This window comes from Fusarium sambucinum, chromosome III (assembly GCF_050947815.1).
Source record: "Fusarium sambucinum isolate potato_lamoka chromosome III, whole genome shotgun sequence".
In the NCBI taxonomy this organism is placed as follows: domain Eukaryota; kingdom Fungi; phylum Ascomycota; class Sordariomycetes; order Hypocreales; family Nectriaceae; genus Fusarium; species Fusarium sambucinum.
Genome location: NC_139292.1, coordinates 6,495,703 through 6,516,380, shown reverse-complemented (window position 1 = coordinate 6,516,380; position 20,678 = coordinate 6,495,703). Strand labels below are relative to the sequence as shown.

At 44.9% G+C, this 20,678-nt stretch overlaps 9 protein-coding genes across 9 annotated transcripts; 5 read left to right on the top strand and 4 right to left on the bottom strand.

The window, feature by feature from the left end:
* Nucleotides 1-467: 467 nt before the first annotated feature.
* Nucleotides 468-1,848, bottom strand: FSST1_012318 (uncharacterized protein; the record flags this gene model as incomplete). The annotated part of the gene is made up of 2 exons (XM_083235532.1): nt 468-1,429; nt 1,560-1,848. 2 exons carry the CDS (start codon nt 1,846-1,848, stop codon nt 468-470), a joined length of 1,251 nt encoding a protein of 416 aa, XP_083082014.1.
* Nucleotides 1,849-4,586: 2,738 nt separating this feature from the next.
* On the bottom strand, nt 4,587-5,855 carry FSST1_012317 (ankyrin repeat-containing domain protein; the record flags this gene model as incomplete). Its single annotated transcript, XM_083235529.1, has 2 exons — nt 4,587-5,295; nt 5,848-5,855. 2 exons carry the CDS (start codon nt 5,853-5,855, stop codon nt 4,587-4,589), a joined length of 717 nt encoding a protein of 238 aa, XP_083082013.1.
* Nucleotides 5,856-6,674: 819 nt separating this feature from the next.
* On the bottom strand, nt 6,675-7,724 carry FSST1_012316 (uncharacterized protein; the record flags this gene model as incomplete). The annotated part of the gene is made up of 3 exons (XM_083235528.1): nt 6,675-6,795; nt 6,849-7,415; nt 7,474-7,724. 3 exons carry the CDS (start codon nt 7,722-7,724, stop codon nt 6,675-6,677), a joined length of 939 nt encoding a protein of 312 aa, XP_083082012.1.
* A 1,817-nt stretch (nt 7,725-9,541) lies between these two features.
* FSST1_012315 (saccharopine dehydrogenase (NAD+, L-lysine-forming)) lies at nt 9,542-10,920 on the top strand (the record flags this gene model as incomplete). The annotated part of the gene is made up of 5 exons (XM_083235527.1): nt 9,542-9,829; nt 9,881-9,901; nt 9,950-10,053; nt 10,111-10,433; nt 10,484-10,920. 5 exons carry the CDS (start codon nt 9,542-9,544, stop codon nt 10,918-10,920), a joined length of 1,173 nt encoding a protein of 390 aa, XP_083082011.1.
* A 610-nt stretch (nt 10,921-11,530) lies between these two features.
* On the top strand, nt 11,531-12,956 carry FSST1_012314 (uncharacterized protein; the record flags this gene model as incomplete). The annotated part of the gene is made up of 2 exons (XM_083235526.1): nt 11,531-12,882; nt 12,929-12,956. 2 exons carry the CDS (start codon nt 11,531-11,533, stop codon nt 12,954-12,956), a joined length of 1,380 nt encoding a protein of 459 aa, XP_083082010.1.
* A 365-nt stretch (nt 12,957-13,321) lies between these two features.
* FSST1_012313 (sepiapterin reductase family protein IRC24) lies at nt 13,322-14,427 on the top strand (the record flags this gene model as incomplete). The annotated part of the gene is made up of 5 exons (XM_083235525.1): nt 13,322-13,372; nt 13,423-13,738; nt 13,797-13,898; nt 13,961-14,182; nt 14,240-14,427. 5 exons carry the CDS (start codon nt 13,322-13,324, stop codon nt 14,425-14,427), a joined length of 879 nt encoding a protein of 292 aa, XP_083082009.1.
* Nucleotides 14,428-15,537: 1,110 nt separating this feature from the next.
* Nucleotides 15,538-16,528, top strand: FSST1_012312 (RTA1 like protein-domain-containing protein; the record flags this gene model as incomplete). The annotated part of the gene is made up of 3 exons (XM_083235524.1): nt 15,538-15,899; nt 15,951-16,361; nt 16,417-16,528. 3 exons carry the CDS (start codon nt 15,538-15,540, stop codon nt 16,526-16,528), a joined length of 885 nt encoding a protein of 294 aa, XP_083082008.1.
* Nucleotides 16,529-17,070: 542 nt separating this feature from the next.
* On the bottom strand, nt 17,071-17,398 carry FSST1_012311 (uncharacterized protein; the record flags this gene model as incomplete). The annotated part of the gene is made up of 2 exons (XM_083235523.1): nt 17,071-17,312; nt 17,380-17,398. The coding sequence occupies 2 exons, from the start codon at nt 17,396-17,398 to the stop codon at nt 17,071-17,073; spliced, it is 261 nt and encodes an 86-aa protein (XP_083082007.1).
* Nucleotides 17,399-18,875: 1,477 nt separating this feature from the next.
* FSST1_012310 (RlpA-like double-psi beta-barrel-protein domain-containing protein-containing protein) lies at nt 18,876-19,876 on the top strand (the record flags this gene model as incomplete). The annotated part of the gene is made up of 2 exons (XM_083235522.1): nt 18,876-19,418; nt 19,469-19,876. The coding sequence occupies 2 exons, from the start codon at nt 18,876-18,878 to the stop codon at nt 19,874-19,876; spliced, it is 951 nt and encodes a 316-aa protein (XP_083082006.1).
* Nucleotides 19,877-20,678: the final 802 nt, after the last annotated feature.

Genomic DNA, 20,678 nt, shown 5'->3' with positions numbered 1-20,678 from the left:
ATCATTGTGGCACAAAGGGCGTGTAAGGGGCGGATTGAGGACATGCGACAAAGTATATATGCCCAAGACTCCATGCTAGATTAATAATTTCATCACGCCTGTTCGCACTTTTACTGAACCTTTTCTCATAAGCTTAAGTAAATACATTTGGGTCACTAGTTCGTGAGTCTTTTGCGTGCCGTAAACAAATAGTAGATCTCTCTTCATGTTAGTAACGCAATGTATGGAATAGCCAGCACAGAGGGATTCAACAGAATGTAACAGTGATATTAGAATAACTCCTGACTCCAGCTATCGAAAAATCAAGTTTGTCCTAGGCGCCATCCACGCCCAAATCTTCCTGATCCATGCACCACATTATGCATTGCTCGCAGAATCACTTCCAGTCCTCCAGAATAGTAAAATACAATCGAAGCAGTGTTCACCAGACCCAAAGTCAATTCAAGTCTCCATTTTACCAACCATCTTCAGCTCTTGCAGAACCAGAGGCAGACGACAGGCTTGCCATTGTCACTGCCAGTGCGATCAGAGGTCCATCCCACCTCATCCAGGCTCTTCTCCATCTCCTTCTCCTCGTCTCCGTTGAAGGAATATCCCTTGTACCACTTGCCATTTCCACCACTGTAGAGTTCGAAACACTTGTTCTTCTTAGGGTTTGGATTAGTGCAGCCGAAACCCTTGAGCAGATCTCCCAGCTTGGTGCTGGTGGGGACATGGGAGGCAATGAATGGGATTTGCGCGTTGGCATCGAGCTGCCAGGGCGGGGTCTCACTCTTGAAGACGTGGACTTTGGTGTGCTCGGCAGGGAAAAAGTAGTTATAGCCTGGTTCGCAGCCCACGCCGCCTGTAGAATTGGTCATCTGCGCGGCAGGCATTTGGGTATCGATCTGAGGGTAAGGCTGTGCCTGTCGCCCCAAGATGTTTCCGTTACCGTTAGGTTGGTTTGCATAGGTCAATGGGTTTTGAAACCCTGCAACCGGTCCTTGAGGGAGGACATAGGCGGGCTGGCCATATGCTGCACCGCCAGCATACATGACACCGTAAGGGGTAGGAACTAAACCAAAGTTATAGCCGGGCCCGCCGACATGAGGGATGTAGGGTTGACCTTGTGTAGGAATAGGAGCACCTGCAGGAGCACCATTGGGCCGAGTTCCTCTGGAATCACGGCCACTCAAAGGGTTCCATCCGCCAGACATGATGGATGTTCGTGAGATGGGGTATCGGGGAAAAGATTCAAAGTGATTGCCAGGTATGTACCCAGCGACGAACTTGGGGGTCGAAAGAAGCGTTCCAATAACCAGGAACTTGGCCTTGACGAGCTGGATCCCAAACGGGTGGAGCGCTGTATGCCAAAGTCTGGTTCCAATGAGGATAGAACTGTTGGGCTTGGAGTGTCTGGTTGTGGTATTGGTAGGCGAAGGCGTTATCACTACCGAAAGGGCTTGGTCGATATGGGAGATGGATGTCTAGAGGTAGTTAGAGAATGGGCGAGATGGCAAAGCTTATATAGACAAATTTGTAAATGAATAACTGCTACAAACAGCAGATCCTATACTTACTTGATGTACCGGTTGCCTCTTCAGATTCGCTTTCTGTCACTGAAACGCTGCCCTCGCTATCAGTGGTCTCGTCGTCAGAGTCCGTGTTGTCGCCCAGGTAGCCAAGAAAGATCTTGGTACTCCAAAGGGTGTTGCCGTGACGGTCGTAGAATGCTCCTACGATGATCCAGGCCCAGAAAGGAGAATCTCGAGATGCTGCGAGATGCTGCGTAATGATGAGCTTGGTTGCAGGTGCGGGAAGGTCGACGTCCTCGATTGTCCGACAATTGATGGGCCCGTTGTTAGACATGGAGGATCGTTCTGCAATACGACGTCCCTGACGACGAGCTAGGGAAGTTGGTAGACGGTTGGTTAACAAGCAGAAGGTCGTATGACAGCAACCTCTGTTATTTATGTCATTGGTTGGCTGAAGTCTTGACATGAACAACTGTATGTGCTTGGCTATGAATCAGATCCAAGGCATAGTCTACGGCATGTGACCGTTTAAACAGTCCTGATCAGACGTCTACAAACGATCAACAAACGGCAAACAGTCCCGTTTACTGAGACTGATTCACTAGACATGGCGTAAAATCTTGCAAGACAAACTGCGATGCAGGGTTTGTATAGATCAAAATGTCCGGGGAACAGAGCTGCCAGGAACAGCCACGACAATCAGCTGTGATGCGCCAAAGATGCAAACGGGACTTCATGACACTACACCCAGTTCGTGTGTCATGTGTCACACACGAACATGATACACAGTCTCAACTTCTGGCTGGTACCCAATCACTTGACTGGGATTTGGATGATTGTCAGCCTGCCAAAAACAGCGATTGTCTGATTCAACCAAACAGCTGAAGCAATGTATCAGATGGGCGAGTCATATCGCACGTGAACATACAACACCGACGAACTCAGCCAGCATCCTGGTTGTGAATAGCGTAGGTCCAATTGCTTTTCGGAAGTCAAGATGGAATAGTACTTCAATTCAGAAACTCCTTGCTGCTTCGCCAGTATAGTAATTTGGTAAAAATGACAAGAAATAGTCGGCTGAGGTAGACAAATTGTGGAGCATATCTGGTTCTGTAGAAACCCGTAGAGTTTTGCCCCTACTTCTTGTGCACTACCCCTTTTCGCATACTAGCCGAGATTATTATAATAACTTTAAAGTATAATATTATTATTAATTTATATATAAATTAAGTAATATAAAATAATATTATAATATACTTTTATTAGGGATTATAATAGTATTATTCTTTTTCTAGGATTTTAACTTTTTAATATCCTTTTTATACTTTTTCTTTAATTTCTCTAATTTAGCTTCCTTTAACTTATAGATCTCTTTAGCAGTTAGATAATAGGCTTATAGCTCCTAAATAACCTTATATTATTTCTATAGCTTAAGTAATTTTATTTTAGCTTTTAGATATATAGTTTTCTTATATTTAATAGTATTTTTAATAACTAATTAATCTAGCCTATTAGCTATCTTTATCCCTAGTCTCCGGAGATCCTTCTTATACTTATTTTACTAGGCTTTTATATTATTTAATTAGCTTAAAAGCTATATCTAATTCTATAGTATATATAGTATTTCCTTTAATATAACTCTTTAATATTAAGGTATTATAGGCCTAGGATTTTAACCTAATAACTTTATTAATATAATAATCTTAGAGAGTAGTTTTTCTATATTAATTAGCTATATTCCTATACTATAAAAACTACTAATAATATTCTCTAGTATAAAAGCTTTATCTTATACTTTTTTATATAGCTATAAGAAGTATTATTTTTTAATTATATTATTAATCTATATTAAGGAAAACCGCTATATAAGGTAATAAAAAGCTACCTTTAATAGTAAAAATATACCTATATTATAAGGTTATATAATATATAAAAAATATAGCAGTAAATATATAATTTATACTTTATAAAATAAAGTAAAAAAATAAAATTAAATTAATATATAACCTATAAAGCTATTAAAAATAAGAATTTACTAATCTATTAGATTTTCTAGCTTTATTTTTAATAAAAAAGTCTCTTTTAATTACTTTAAATATATAGCTTAAAAAGCCTAGCTATTCTTTATTATATTATATCCCTAGTTAAGAAAAATATTAAGAAATTACTATTCTTATAGATATTTTCTAGTAAATATTATAATAAGTAATAAAGCTACTCTTTATATATTTCCTAATTCTATTATTATTATTTAATTCCTATTATTACTCTTAGTAATAATAGATTTACTTATTAAAATATCCTTAAATACCTTACTTAATCTTAAATTAAGCTCTTAAAGGCTATATTTATTTATATTATATATTTAATTTAAATTAATTAAAAGGTCTAATATAGTCTAGGCTAGATTTTTATAGAATTTTTAAATTACTTTAAGAATAGTCTCTTTTAAATAAGTATATTTAAGAGGTTTAAAATTCTTTAACTTAATATCTTTATATTATTATAAGAATCTTAATAGCTAATAGCAGCTAACTTTAATATCTTCTAAATTAGAGTATATTATTATATTAATAAGATTATATAGCTTAAGCTTTAAAAAGGTATAGCCAGAGGCTTCTTTATACTTTATAAAAAAGGCAATTTCCTCTTTTTACTTTAGGGATAATAGCTATTAATTTTAATATATAATATTATATATTTAAATGCCTTTTAACCTATAATATAGGGTAGACTTAGGAATTTTAAATTCCTTTATATATTAGTAAATTAAGCTACTATTTTATAGGTAATTATAAATTTCCGTAATATTATTATATTCTTTAGGTTTAAGAGTATTTATATTAAAAATCTAGATTTTTTCTAATAATAATTAATATTATTTTAGGAAGAATAATTATATAGAGGATAGGAAATTACTGTCACGAAAAGTGCGCAAAAAGGGGTAATGCGCAGGAAGTGGGGACAAAACTCTATATCTTCTGCCAACTCGGGTCATGGTAACAAGGATGCCATACAATATGCAAAAGCCTCGGTATTGGGCGATTTTCCAATGGTAAATTCTGCCCGTCATCATTCCTCGTCGCTTGTGGATTCGACAACTCGAACTCCACCACCCTTCTTGGCCGATTCGATCTCTCGTTTCTGTTGCTGCTGTTGTAGCTTCCCAACCTCGTTGACCAAGCCCTTTAAATAGACTTCAGCCTGAACAGTAGCGCTGTATGCAGCTGGAGTCCAACTCCAAATGTTTCGTTTGTGTATGTCGGCGCCCGCTGCCAGCAGCGTTCGCAGTACCAGCAGGTTTCCATTTCCACTCGCAAAATGCAGTGCTGTGTTTCCTTCAATGTCCGCGCGACGGACTGCTTCATAAGGCCCACCGGGAACGTGAGTAAGGAGGAGTTGTAGTATAGTGTCGTGTCCTCCGAGACTAGCTTCCATAACGGCGTCGCGGCCTCTAACATCGCGACGAAGAATGCATGTTTTGTCGTGTTCGCAGATAATTTGGACGGCTTCGGTATGGCCACCAGCTGCAGCAAGCATCAAGGCAGTTTGGTGGCTTTCGTTGAGAGCAGGGCATGGATCTTCGTGGCCTAGCTTTAACAGTACTTCGCAGACTTCGTGGTGACCTAGGGAAGCTGCTAGGTGCATATTCGAGTTGGACTGGCCGGAAGGAGAGGAATCGGGGTTTAGGAGATAGTTCGGGTGTGTCTTAAGGATTCGGTGCAGTAGGGTCGCATCGTTGGCGTGAATTGCCCGACGGACACGAATAGATGGTTCAATCCTGAGGTTTGTTAGTCCAGTGCGATTAATATTCTTTCGGGTTGGTCTCACATGGTGGAGGATGACTGGTCATGACGGTTGCAGTTGGATCAAGAGCATATGGCGCTGTCGCGAAAAAACGAGATTCGCTATAGAAGAACAAAGGAAAAGAGTGTGTAGTGATTGAGTACAAAGGGAATAACTTTAGTATGAAACAAAACGCTGGATGAATTATATGAAAGAAGAATAAAAGAGGGGGAACGAAGCAACAAATTGTTGTTGATGATAAGTGAACGAAAGCTTAAAGCGTAGGCAAGTGCAAGTGCCCGCTTTCAGCTCCAGGAAGGAAGGCCTGCTGGGCAACTTCCTCATGAAACAGTGCACCCCACATGCTTTTGGTGCCACAGGAGCTCCAGGCCCAGGTCTAGGTAGGTTCTGTCTGATGTACATGACAAAGACCAGGTTCTTTCAAATCTTAACTGAGAGCAATCATGATAACTAGAAATTATCTAATTGAATATATCATTTTTTGTCATTACTGTAGCAATGTTCTCTATGATCTGCCTCATCATACCTAGTCATGATTGTCACTGTGGGTCTAGGGAACGATGAAGCTCATGGAAGCTAAACCCCACAATTCTAAGCGCTGTCACCTCCTGCTGCGCTTCGCATCTCACGATGGAGACCAAATGATGGGACCTTTACTCTCAGATCATGCATCAGCTCCTAGGTCTTGGAAATTCTTCCTTTCTTTTTTTGATCGATAGAAACGACCGATACCTTAGCAAAAGCTGCGATTTATCCAGACGTTGTTATTGCTCCTCATTTCACAACGCAACACGATTACGTAGCAACCAACGTCCTTATTTCCAGCCGCAAAACCTTAACAGCCCAGACTAGAGAATAAAAGGTAACCGTTGAACTAAAATAATGCTGACCAAACCCGAACTTTTCAGTACGCAAGCACGATCTCCCTTTGCATCGCTTCCCTCGTACGTGGCATCTCACCAGGGGGTATCATGATCTGTCAAGAGGAGAGGCGAATTGCTTGCTGAACATAATCCCAGCGTTGAACACCTTCTTTCAACAAATCGTAAGCACGCCCGGTTAGCTCAATCGGTAGAGCGTGAGACTCTTACGAGTACGCGATCTCAAGGTTGCGGGTTCGACCCCCGCATCGGGCTGTTCCTATACTACATATTCATTGATTGAGATGTGCTTTCTTTTTGACGTTTTAGCACATTCTTTTTGTGAAGGATCGATACATTTGATGTGAGACTGGGTGATCCAGACTGGTACAATGTCAAGTTCGAGGTTATGATATTGAGATATTAATGTTTAGGTACTAAATACAAAGGTATTACGGATACAGAAAAACCACAAATGAACTCTAGGTATTATCTAGTTCAACTCATGAGCCTTCTTGATGGCCTTGCTCTTGCCCGTATCCAACACAACCGCGGGATCCTCTTCATCTCCCTTTCTCGAAACCGTGTTACCATTCTTTGTTGTGATGGAGGTACTAGAATCGATGTTAGCACTTTGACCTATACGTACGTTTATAGCGAAACTTACTCTTCGGCCTTGACATCCAGGACCTTACCCTTTGGCTGTCCTTCACCCCAGTTCCAACTGACAGTCTCACCCTTCTTGGGGCCCTTCTTTGCACCAGAGTCATCACCACCCTCATCATCGTTCTGGTCGTCTTCAGCCTCTTGAGACTTCTTTGAAGCGCCATTGGTCTTCTTTCCGTTGGACTGCTTCTTCTGGGGCTTCTCCTCAGCATCATCACCGTCTTCTTCAGCATCCTCCTCCTCTTCTTCCTCATCATTGGACTTGGTAGACTCTCCCTTGCGAGTCTCTCGCTTCTTGTTTGAGCCAGTCTGGCTTCGTGTTGCTCTTCGCTTCTCGCCGGTGTGCTTCTCATCATCGCCATCTTCTTCTTGTTGCTCCTCAACATCATCGTCTGCTTCCCCTTCTTCCTTCTCTTCCTCCTGTTTCTTATCGCTGCCATTCTCCTTGCCCTGGGCCTTGAGGAAATCGTGACCCCAGTTCTTGAGCGAAGCATAAGATTTGGTCTTCTTGACCTCCTCGGGGGACTTGTCGTTGTTGGCCTTTGTCTCTTGGGCTAGATGGCGTTTGCTGTTTCTCATTAGTACCAAGTCGTGAACTGTGTATATATGTCGCATCGATTTCTTACCAGTAGGAGACGACTTTGCGCATGTGCTGAACCTGCTCATCGGTGTACTTGCTGGGCTCCTTCTTTGGGTTCTCCTTAAGGATCTCGACAATTTTGCGACCACTGTCGTGCCCGACAGTTTCACCATTCTCGTCCTCCTTTGGCCAACCTGCACTGTTGGAGTCGTCTGACTTGAGCCACTTTTCAAGCTCAGAGGCCGTCATGTTAACGACCTCGTTGAACTCTTGGATAACCTCGTCGTTGCCCTTCATGATTGTGATGGTGTTGGTTTACTTTAATTGTAGTTGAGAAGGTATAATGTTTTGCAATTTCGTTAGATGCGAAAACCAATTGATCAATTAGCAATCTACGCGATCCATCACCCGAGTTTATGTACATTGTTATTGCTTTTGGCTTGCGCCGTGTCGTCATGGCAGCCAGCTTACAGATGCTGTCTCAGCGTCATAGAAGAGCCCTGAGCTGTCGCGTTAAGATGGGCTGGAGAGCTCGGTCCTTTGGCGTAAAGTAGCTTGCAGTGATCGGTTTTGGCATTTAAGTGCCTGCAGGGGCTTAGCTGGACTAGAACAAAGCGCGATCTGGACTGGGCTGTCGTCCAAGGAACGCGATCCGATCTCATGAATGAACGCATCATTTTGCGGCGATCACCAAGATGGTGGTTGGGCGGCTGGGAAGTGGGCCAGGAACCCGATTTACGGCTGGTTTTATTCAAGCTAGAAATTAATTGATGCATCAATTTCATGGGAATTATGACGATATGCGTGGGTTGAAGAATCTGTCTGTTTCTTCGCTCTAATATTGGGATATCCACATTGAGTTACAAGACAGTTGAAGCTCCATAACCCACATCAGAGTTGCTGGGACTTAAACCTATGTATGGTATTATTCGTATGCGCTGTTGAGCTATCATGTTCTAGATATTCAATTGAAACAATTAGTGAGTCATTACAACACGTACATGGCTACCTTGGTTATTGGCAGCTATATGTAAGATTGAGTGCAAAGATTAGATAATTGTTAGTTCGAGCCTCCTACTCGCCATCTATACTCACATATACTTACACTCAGTCGCACAAACGTATATCTTTTCAACCGGCAGCAATGCAACACCAATCGGAATAAATAGTTCCCATGAAATAACCACGATGCCAGTGCCGGATCTATTTCCTGTACCTGGTCTGGTTTTTTTCTAGATGAGAAGGCCCAGGTACCCGTTCCCCTGCTATGTTTTGACCGATCGGAGCTTGTGAGTAATATGATAGAAGTGAGAATAAGTCCTTTGGGGAACTGAATACTGGTAGGTAGTCAGAGATCGAACATCTAACTAACTTTTTAAAATACTGCCATGTTCACTCTGGATGCATCTCAATAACTTGACTCAGACTGGCTGCCATCTTCTTCCTTATCCTCATGAGCTGACCTTTGAGACTGCAATGATGCAATCGAAAACTCCCCCTCGCTAAGCCTTAAAAAGAAGTCAACTTAGGTTTCTTCCCGTCCCCACCGCGGGGTTGTAGGGACTGTAATGCTGCTACTAGGTAACAGAAAAAATGGCCTCCTAAGTCTTAGAGTATAAAAATAAGTAGTCTAAGAACTATGTCCAAGCGGGCATAAAGTGATCTACTAATTTCGCTCCTTAGCTTCCAGCAGTCAATTTTTCTGATACCCTGGGGATGCTGCTGCGGGAGCGGGGCCATTTTTCGCCGGGGTTGCTTTCTTGACGCCGATGCAGGAGCAGGCGACATTCAGATCTTTACTTTTTTGTGACTCAGATTAAATATCATCCGATACTCTAAAAAGACAAAAGGTAAGTTCAATTCATCAGAAAAACTTTCATTGTATCCATATCCAAAATCAACAACTTTTGTTCTTGTACGTTTCTCGCCATGCAGTCATGATTGTGTTTCCGCCAGCGACCATTGGGTCGCGATTGAGTCTTTTCAGCCGTTGCACAGCTCTCCGCCATTTATACCCTGCATCTACAATTCAATCGCAATCGTCGAACCAATTCACTAATTCTTTTCGAAATTCCAGAATCGACAGCTCCAGAAGCTTCAGAACCGTCGCAATCATGTCTCAATACCCCCACATCCTTCTGCGCGCTGAGGAGAAGCCCCTCGAGCATCGATCTTTCTCTCCTTCAATTATCAAGACTCTTGTCGAAGCCGGATACCCCGTCTCTGTCGAGCGATCGTCTACAGACCCCAAGTTCAAGCGCATCTTTGAGGACTCCGAGTACGAGGCTGCTGGCGCCCGCCTTGTCGCTGAGGGCACCTGGCCCAACGCTGAGGCCGGAACTTTGATTCTTGGCCTCAAGGAGATTCCCGAGGACGACTTCCCTCTCAAGAACGACCACATTGTATGCACTACTCCCGCAAACAAGCTTTGACCGTATGCTAACCTATTTCAGTCTTTTGCCCATTGCTACAAGGTACAATGTTCGAGTCGAATATGCGAGATTTCCACTGACACATCCTAGAACCAAGGTGGATGGGAAAAGGTCCTCGGCCGCTTCCCTCAAGGAGGCAGCGTTCTATATGATTTGGAGTTCCTTGTCGATGAGCAGGGCCGCCGAGTTTCTGCGTGAGTAGATCACGAAGGCAAAAAGCTAGAACAGCATTTTCCTAACAAACTAAACAGTTTCGGTTTCCACGCTGGATTCGCTGGCGCTGCACTCGGTATCAAGACCCTTGCCCACCAGCTCCAGGACCCCTCCTCCAAGCTCCCCTCAGTGGAGACTTTCACCAACGGCCGTGGATACTACCTGAACGAAGAGGAGCTTGTCAACCAGATTCGGGAGGACCTTGCCAAGGCCGAGAAGTCTCTTGGACGTAAGCCCACTGCTCTCGTCCTCGGTGCCCTTGGACGATGTGGTAAGGGTGCTGTTGACCTGTTCCTCAAGGCTGGCATGCCTGATGAGAACATCACCCGCTGGGACTTGAACGAGACTAAGGACCGAGATGGTAGGCCCCCAATGTCTAATATTTGATAGCTTGAAACTAACAATTATAAGGTCCTTATGAGGAGATTGCCCAGGCTGATGTCTTCCTTAACGCCATCTACCTTTCCAAGCCCATTCCTCCTTTCATCAACGAGGAGCTCCTCGCCAAGTCCGGCCGTAACTTGGCTGTTGTTATCGACGTCTCCTGCGACACCACCAACCCTCACAACCCCATCCCCATCTATTCTATCAACACCACATTCGAGGAGCCTACCGTACCCGTCGAGATCAAGAACGACCAGAACTCCCTCCCTTTATCAGTTATCAGCATCGACCATCTCCCCTCAATGCTGCCCCGTGAGGCCAGTGAGGCCTTTAGCGAGGGTCTCAAGGAGTCTCTCCTCACACTTAAGGACCGCAAGACTTCACGAGTGTGGGCCGATGCTGAGAAGCTTTTCAACGAGAAGGTTGCTCTGCTTCCCGAGTCTCTGCGAACCAAGAGAGTTTAAAAGTGGAATTTATGATATAGTTGATTAGAACGGAATAGAATGCTGCAAAGAACAGCATGAGAACCACTCAGATATATGCCTCCGCTTGTGAACTTTGTGAAGTAGTGTTGTTTTTGTACCCGAGTTGATCTAAACAAGCTTCGTGTACCGTACCTATGATGTGATACCTAGTAAAATAGCTTAATGTTAGCGGCCTTGTTCACTAACACGATCTGGCTCATCAAGAACAATGAAATGCTGGGCTATCAACTGTTGATCTACGAGCCTTTAACGAAAACTTCTTCAACTAACGTAAATTCCGATAGAATATCCCAAAAAGCTGACATTCCATGAATTGGAAATATCACGTATTCATTCACTTAGTTGATAAAACTCAATAAACCCGGCCAGCTTAGCGTGAAGCTACCTTTCTCGGCTGACAAAAAGAGGAGATAAAGGTAGGCTATCTATGAGATTCTACCAATCAGCTTTATTAAAACTCTAAATTCAGCAGATTGTTACACAGGGAATGTCCATTTTTTACTGTTCAATTTCTCGATGTTTCCTCGAGGTGCTAGATATCGTTATCATTCAACCACGTCCCCTTCATTACAGCTACCTATATTAGACAATGACATCTCCAGAGGAAGAAGATACGCAGATGACTGAGGTCACCGAAGTTGATGACGCTCCAAGTAAGGATGAACAAGCTCAAGCTGCTGAGCAAACTAAAGCTGCTGAATCACCTCCCGTTGCTGAACCGTGTACAAGAGATCAAGGGACACAGACGATTCAAGATCTACCTCCACCGCCACACGCTGCTCGACATGTTCAAATAGCTCCTGCTCCTGGCCCCCATCAGGGCCACGCTCCTCCTTATCCTTACATGCCTCAGTGGCCGCACCATCCTATGGGATACGCACCTCATCCTCACATGGCACAACATCCGCCTCATCCTCATCAACAGCATCCGTATCACCCACAACATATGACCTACGCTCATCCTCACCAATTACCTCATCCACAGCATATGGCTCAATATCCTCATCCTCAGATGCCGCAGTATCCATATCATCCGATGACTCAGTGGCCTCATCCGCATATGGCACAAGCACCTCATCCACATGCATCTCCTTATGTGGGAACTCATGTTCAATATGCTCCCCCGCCGGGGTATGTTCCTCATCCTGGACATTTTCCTCAGGCTGGACAAGCTCCTCAAGCTGGACGTGGCCACCAGCCAAGACATGCTCCTCCTCAAGTAGGACATGCCCTTCCGAATGTTTCTCATCCTGGGCATGTACCTCAAGCCGGGCGTGGAAACCAGCCAGGTCGTGCTCAACCAAGCCATACTCCTCAACCAGGATATTCTCCTCAACCCATAAGTGTCCCTCAACCTAGGAACGTTCCTCAAACAGGCAATGCCACTCCTCAAGCAGGAGTTGCTCCTCAGGGAACTCCTTTACCCACACCACAATCTCCTCTATTTATACCAGTGACTACACCTCGATGGCCTCCTACGCCGGCTCCTGCGCCTCAGTCTGTTGCTCCTACTACGGCTCGTCAGTCTGGGTCTCCCACTCCGGTACCTGAGTCTGCTGCCTCAACCCCTGCACCCGGGTCTGCCCCATCTACTCCGACTCCCCTATCTGTCGTTTCAACTCCAGCTCCAGAGTCTGTTGCATCGGCTCCTGCTCCTGAACCTTCCTCCTCACGAACCACGACAACATGGGACATGGGACCTCCGCCCAAGAAGAAGAGAGGGCCGAAGCCCAAGCCGCTATCAGAACGCAAACCTCTCCGCACTACACCAATCGTCCGTAAAGAGAACAGCTACTCGAAGCAGAAAAGAAAGGAAGTCATTACGTGGATGGTTCATCACCGAGTTTCACGTCTAGGTGAAATGGTGCCTCCTTCTGCTCAGGATGCTGAGAACCACTTTAAGATCCCTCGAAGCACCATAGCTGGATGGAAGTTACAATTGTACGTATAATCTGTGATCTTGTGAATCGACACTGATACTTGACAGGCTGGGGAGTGGGCCTATTCCCAAGTAGGCGTTGGGTTGATCAAGAACTGGTTATTGGATATGATTAAGACAAAGAAACTAGAACGAATCTGCCTTGTATAAACCAAGTAATGATGCCGAATGAATGAAATGAAAATACAGCCGTGACATTAATAATCGCATACTGCTTTCATCAGATTTAAAAATATTTATCAGTATTTGACTCGTATATTTGACTCTATGTCTACTACTGCTTACTTATAATCAATCCTTCAATAGTGTTTACGTCACCTACCTATGTCCGTTAACCCCGCTGAAGCCACTCTTTAAGGCTGGACCATCCAGCGCCTTGAGTGAAAGTATTCAGTTCAACTCAGTCAAATCAACCGAGTATACAGAGTAACAACTTACATGATGGCATCAATCTCTAAAACAGTCGTGGCTACAGGCGTGTCTTCTGGAATTGTACCAATGTTCCTCTCTAATCTTAGCCGAACATGTGCTAATATGGACAGGGCCTGGAAGCTATCAAGCAGCTCCTCGACACAAGTCAACCATACAAAGTCATTCTTGGCGCGCGCAACACACAAAGAGCGCAAAAGTCATACGACGAGCTGAACTATGACCAGTCTGTCAGCGGCGTTACCATTCTTCCGCTTGAATTGAATGATCTCAAGGGTGTCAAGTCTTTCGCTGACCAGACCCTTGAGAAGCTTGGCCAGGGAAAGATTGATTACTTACTGCTTAATGCAGGACTCGGCGGTACCAGCGCCGATGGACCGGGACCTCACGGATCAAAGTGGTGCGAGCCGCATGTTGTGAACCACCTCTGTACGTTGAACCTGTGTGACAGGTAGTACAGTGTAGGGCTAATGTGTTACTGTTACAGCGCAGTTTTACCTTGTGCATCTCTTAAGGGAGAAGTTGGTCGAGTCCAAGTCTAGGATTGTCTTTGTATCTTCTGGTGCTGTGCGCAGGGTTCCGGATCCTAGTGAGTCTCCCCGTTCTTTCATCAACGACTGTTTATGAGGGGGTTGTTCTAATGGTGTATAGGCAAGCTTGATGAAGAGGTCAAGGCAGGCTCTGGAGCGGATGCCCCTACGACGTACTCCAACACCAAATTTACCGGTCTTCTCGGTGCGCATTGGTGGCGTCGTCAGCTAGCCGGTACCAACGACGTTGTCGCCGTGTCGCCTGGCCTGATTCCCGGCACGGGTCTTGCGAAGCAGATGGGTATTCAGAGCAGCATGCCTGATGCCAAGTCTATTCCTGAAGGTGGGTAGCTTTCATCCCTGGCTCCACGTTGATGTTGTTTTACTGAGAGGGGTATAGGTGCCTCGAGCGTGCTTGCTGCTCTCACCCGAAGTGACTTCCCTGAGGATCCCGATCGCATTTTCTTGACCAGTTGGGGTGAGTGGTGGGAGAAGGCCATGATTGAAAAGACTACGGATAAGGCGCTGCAAGATAAGTGGTGTCCCAGTAAGGAGGAGATTGAGAGGGAAGCAGGGATTTCCTCTTAAGTGTGGAAAGAAGATATTGATAGAATGATTGAATATAGGACATGGAATTTAGTTATGCCAGTATCAGGCAGTGACCGAGACTCACGATGGTGTGAATGCCCCTGACAGCCACACAAGATGGCGTAAACGGTCTCCGTCACTATTTGCGGCAGAGGCTGAAGCCGTCACAGTAGAGTAGAACCAGGATGACGCTGCCATTTGTGATTGGGGGGTTGGGCTCAGGTCAGTGCGATCGCATTTTACAATGTAACTGTTTTAGGATGATGCGTGGGAAGGAATGTATTGGTCGAGATAATCTACTCAAACTTGCTCGGATAGATAATCAGTCTTTTCGGACCCGAGATTGAGACTATGGATAGTCTACTATGAGATGATGCGTGCTGCCCCAGACTAGATACCAAGAAGATAGGATATCTCGATTCTGTGCTTGAACGCCATGACTGAATGATCTACAAACAATAGAAAAGTCAAGAGAATCGACGATGCAGTACTTCTACTCTCGGATGGTTTAGATACTGATAACATGTATTTGTCCACCACCTCAGCATAAATCTCTCGCACTCGCTCGCATCCATCAATATCAAGCTGTCATTACCACCCTTGGAATGACGATGCATCTCGAATAGGATTCCCCAAATAGTTCTAGCTCCAACATTCCTTCTCGAAAGGCTTCCTCGAACAAGCTTAGCCTTTGATCTGTCTACAGGGGTCGTTTAGTGTCCGAACAGCTAATTCACTGGAGCTGACACTGCTTGATTGGGCCCTTGACTCGCATTCGCTTTTGTCACAGGGCTGAAGGGGGAAGAGCTGAAGCTTGGCATTTGTTTAGCGAGTGCGACAGGAAGATCAGGTCAATTGTGAGTCTTGATATGACTACTAACTTGGAGTGCTGAGGAAAGGAACTAGAAAGCACCAGATAAATACTAGAGACAAGCCTCTTTTTGATCAGGTTAAATTCTGAGGTCAGACGGTTAAAGCAAACAACCTTGGCAAACAATATCTCAATAGGCTATTCCAGTCTGTCAGGTCGCATCATTGACTTTATATCAATCCCTCTTTATCCCCTTTAGTCCTTGTCAATCTCCCACAGACATCATCCTCAATAACACAATGTCGAGAGAACCGCCCAACAACCTCGTCATCTTTGGCCCAGATGCAAACTGCACCTTGGCCTTGTGCCCAGTAGAATGGAGCGTCTACCAATACCGACCTTCGCTCGCAGCGAACGGTACTTTTATCGCCCTCTACGCCTTCGCCATGATAACGCACATCATACTCGGCATTCGCTGGAGACAGTGGTTTTTCATGTCCTTCATGATACTCGGCTGCTTGTTTGAGATTATTGGATACATTGGCCGTATCATTCTGTATCATAACCCCTTCAACTTTGGAGGCTTCATGATACAGATTGTCTTTGTCACTAGTGGTCCTGTGTTTTACACGGCTGCTATATACGTGACTTTAGCCAAGACGTAAGTTGACTCTCCTCAAGATGATCATCACTTTCTAACTCACTCCTTCAGTATCAAGCACTTTGCCCCCGAAGTCTCTCGCTTTAGACCAGAATTCGTCTGGTGGATCTTTATTCCTGCCGATATCATCTGTCTCGCTCTGCAAGGTACCGGAGGCGCTCTGTCAACCATCAGCCAAGGCTCCAGCCAGATGGGCATCGATGTCGCCCTAGCTGGTCTCTCACTGCAAGTCGTCATCCTCGTTCTCTTCTGCGCTATGCTCGGCGACTACCTATGGAGATACTTCCGCAGCGGATCGGCGGGGGCACTAAGCAAACGTATGCGGCTCTTTTTTAGCTTTGTGAGCGCTTCTGTCATCCTGATCCTTGCGCGGTGCGCCTTTCGATGTTATGAGTTGAGTGAGGGATACCAGGACTCGGACCTCATTTCGGACGAGGGGTTGTTCATTGGTCTTGAGGGAGTGTAAGTTGTCTATTCTTTTGGATTGCTTGTGGATGATATACTAACTGTGATTTAGACTTATTGTCATTGCTGTCTTTTGTCTCTGCGTTGGACACCCAGGACTTGTCTTTAATGACAGGGCTACGAGAAAGATCTCTGCATCCTCGTCTAGTGATGTAGAGAAATAGTTTTTGGCGAAAAGTACTTGCTTGTTCACATAGAAGAGCAATTGTTGGTTTGGATATATGATCACTTATCTGGATATCACATTTAATAGAGGCATATCTTTCCCTTGAACTACCGACTTTGATTATAAATTCTGTGTGTCCTGATTCTCAGCATCCAGCCTCCTCGCTATATCTTATTGTGATGTTCATCTAATCTAGGTACGCAGTGTATTTTGATGTACCGTAGAGGCTTGAACAGGCACTTGAGACTTGTTCGCTACAAGCCAGAACTGAAATATGCATTGTTTATGAGCACGGCATTCATCATGTACAGAAATTGTGTGTTAATACGCTTTGTTAGGCGTTATTGGTCATCGACTTGCTAGCTATCTCTGCAGAAACAATTGATGCTCCAAAAGACCAAAGATTGGCAATCCTCAATGTCCAGATATAACCATTCCAATACCACCACCATGATTATCCAGCAATCCAGAAATGGATTCCAAACGCTCCATCAACCAAAGTGAGATGTTCAGATTGTTGCATGCCAAGTTGCGTTGTTCTTAGACCTTGGCGTCGCAGACGCACCAGCAGTTGGCGTCACAGTCCGGGTTCCAGCCGCGACGTCTGAAGTTACCGTGATCATCGCAGGTGTAGGCCCAGGGACGGAAGTAGCACTTCTTGTACCAAAGGCTGCAAGAGATGCTGCAGGATGCCTTGTCGTTGGCGTCGATGGCAGCCATCTCGGAAGCGGAAGCGGTCTTGTTGGCGGGGACAGCGGCGACAACACCGAGGAGGAAGAGGGCTGGGGGATGCATAGTCAGTGGACTGCTATCGTAGATGTAGGTATGAAGTGTTTATTTTTTACTTACCGATGGTAGCGATCTTCATGGTTGCGAGTGTTTGATGAAGGCAGGTAGCTTCAAGAGAGAAGGTTCAGTTCAGATGGATGTGTAAATGAAAGTGGAAGTGCAGAGTGGTTTGATGTTGATGGTGAGGAGAAAGGAAAGAATAAGAGAGAAGAAGGAGAGATGAAGGGAATTTATAGACTGTTTGGTTACTGCAGAGATGGTTGAGAGGCAGTGAAGAAGCATTGGCAGTTCTATGGCAGCTGGCAGGTGTTGCCGGCTGCCAGCACTGACGCAAACTGCTACTTTTCACATCAGAGAGACTAGCCAGTAAGGAATATTCAATTGCTGTTAGATAGATAATTTGATTTGGGGTGTAACACCTCCAATATCTCAAGTTGAGCGAACAATATGGTGCATGGTCTGAGAACAGCATCGAGTCAGGATTCATGCGTTGTACAACGTCGATATTGGGATTTAAGAACAAAGAACACTCGCTTCGAGTAGCTTTTCTCCTCTACCATTGGTATTTATTATTTAAATATAACTTGATCCTGTACATAGGCTGATGTGGCCAAGTGTTGTTGTAACGGCACAGAGAAAGTGTATATTTGGAACCAGCAACCTCCTACGAGAACCTGCATGACATTTGCAACAAATGAAGTCCTCCAATGATATGCTTCATCACCCGAAAGACTCAAACGAACTCAACCCGTGTGAAAGAAGAATAAAAGAGAGGCGACTTTATTTTAAGAGCTTTGAGACCAACAACCTACTCTTGAGAATAATTCCTTTGTGGTACATATGACATACACCTACCTAGTAAAGAACACGGACAGTTCGGAGTCGCGATACATATTCCAGGAACTGCCGTAATATAGGTTTCATGGAAAGTGGCTCCTCTAGAAACAGTTTATCTCATCCCGATCGCCAATGTAACTCTACGATCTTGCGCGACCTATCTCTTCAACTTTCTCTCCTTGAATTCTTCCGGCCTAGGTATTTTCAACAACCCATATCAAACCACCACTTCCCCAAAATGATAATACAACAACCCGATCAACACTCGATCATCAATTGGATCGAGCCACTAAACGGATCCCAGTTTCCTCTTTCGGCTTAACTGGCCAGTTGCTAACGTGGTTATCCCTGCAACCTCCCCCCAGTCTGACAAACCTGAAGTGAAATTAAAAGGATCATGAACCGTGTATCAGCCCTACCTAAATGGCCTCAATCTTGGAAGTTATCATATGTAAGACGAAATTGCGTGTGCCGGGGTGCCGAAAAATCTGCTCAACGAGGATTGTTTAAATAGGGATGGCCTCGCACTCTTGACTTTTTTTGTTTGAAGCTCAACACTCTTTTGTTTCAACTTTAACACATTCTTTATCGAGAATCTAGACGATCTCATCCATTCATTCAATTTATTAAACCCCTGTTGACTTTACTTCTTGGCAAGACCCAAGTTGACTCTATTCACACCCGTTTTTGAACATCTGAAACTCCTTACGTCGATCACTATGAAGTTTCTTCTTCCCGTTCTTCTGGCTGCTCCAGCTGTCATGGGTCGAGCTTGCAAGGCTCCGCAACCCAGTGCCGACGCTGTTGCCCCAGTCTACTCTGTTCCCAAGGATGCGTCTATCGTGCCCAAGCCTGTCGCTGACAGTGTTCCTGTTTATACCACCCTTGCGACCCATGTAGCTGCGTCCAGCAAGCCTACTGAAGTTGCTGTCAAGCCTCAGGCTGTGTCCAAGGTCCAGGCCGTTTCCAAGGCCGAGTCCAAATCGAAGCCCAAGTCTCAAACCAAGTCCAAGTCTGAGCCCAAGGCCAAATCTCAGACTACAGCCAAGTCCCAGTCCAAGGCTCTTGGTAATGGCGCGTCTGTCTCTGGTTCGTCCACCTTTTACGGCGGTAATCTGTCTGGCGGAAACTGCATGTTCACGACTTACACTCTACCCGCTGGTATCTTGGGAACTGCTTTCTCTGGCCAAAAGTGGGATAACGGCGCCAACTGTGGTGCTTGTATCGAAGTCACCGGCCCTTCCGGAACCGTCAAGGCCATGGTAAGTCTCATCCTCAGATATCGTTGGATGCAGTAACTAATGTTATCTAGATTGTCGACAAGTGTCCCGAGTGTGACGCCGGCCATCTCGATCTCTTCCCCGACGCGTTCAAGGCCGTTGGCGGTACCAACGGCATCGTCAAGACCTCCTACAAGTTCGTCGAGTGCGGCATCACTACTCCTCTTGTTCTTCACAACAAGTCGGGTACTTCTGCCAACTGGTTCTCTATTCAGGTAGTCAACGCCAACGAGCCTGTCAAGAGCGTCGAGGTCTCGGTCGATGGCGGCAAGACCTGGAAAACGACTGAGCGCAAGGACTACAACTTCTTTGAGAATCCTGCTGGTTTTGGCAAGGAATCTGTTGATGTTAGAGTTACTAGCAGCACTGGCAAGACTGTCGTTGTTAACAAGGTTGGGGTTACTGCTGATGCTCAGTACAAGGCCAAGTCTAACTTTTAGACTGGCTTCGGAATGTTTGTCTAATAAGATGGGATGACGGCTAACGGTTTTCAATTGTGATGCATGAGCTGAGCAGCTGGCTGCTTTGTTTAATGAACACGCTCAGGACTCACCGAAGAGTCATGCCATTTAACGACGACGAACGTAGAACTTCATATTCGTGTATATAGTTGACAGGAGATTTATATATATATAAGAGAAAATACGACTACTCAAGATCGAAAGTGACAAAATTCATTGGTTACCGAATATACCAGGCCCCAACACCAAGATTCTCTCGGCAACAGTAAGAGACCAGAGTCTCCTGAGCGTCATGTTCAATTTATCCATCAACAATGTTGGCCGTCTATGAGTGTGGAGTATTCGTATTTTGCCTAAATGCAAATGGAATTGTCATTTAAAACTCGACGCGGTAATTTGCCAAGTCGGGACTTTGACCCAAGGGGGATAAATGAGGTAATGATCAGAGGGACAAGCCTTGACTCAAAGGCTAGAAATGTCTCTTGTCATGCAAGATCAATCATGGAATTAAAGAGCGGGAGTATTTCTTCAAGAAGAACAAGCCAAGATGGACATAGTCTTGGTACATGCCAATTCAACGACATAATGTGATTCTTTACTGTTGGTTGCAATATGCGACACTCTAAGAGATAGAATCATGACTATCTCTTCTACTGCTAATCTATCCTCTGTGTTCATTGTTGATTGCCATCGTCACAGAGTCAACCCCATAAGATTGAGACTGGAACGCCCACATTTACCCCGAATAATTTGGGGATTTTGGAGGAAGAATTCGGGGAAT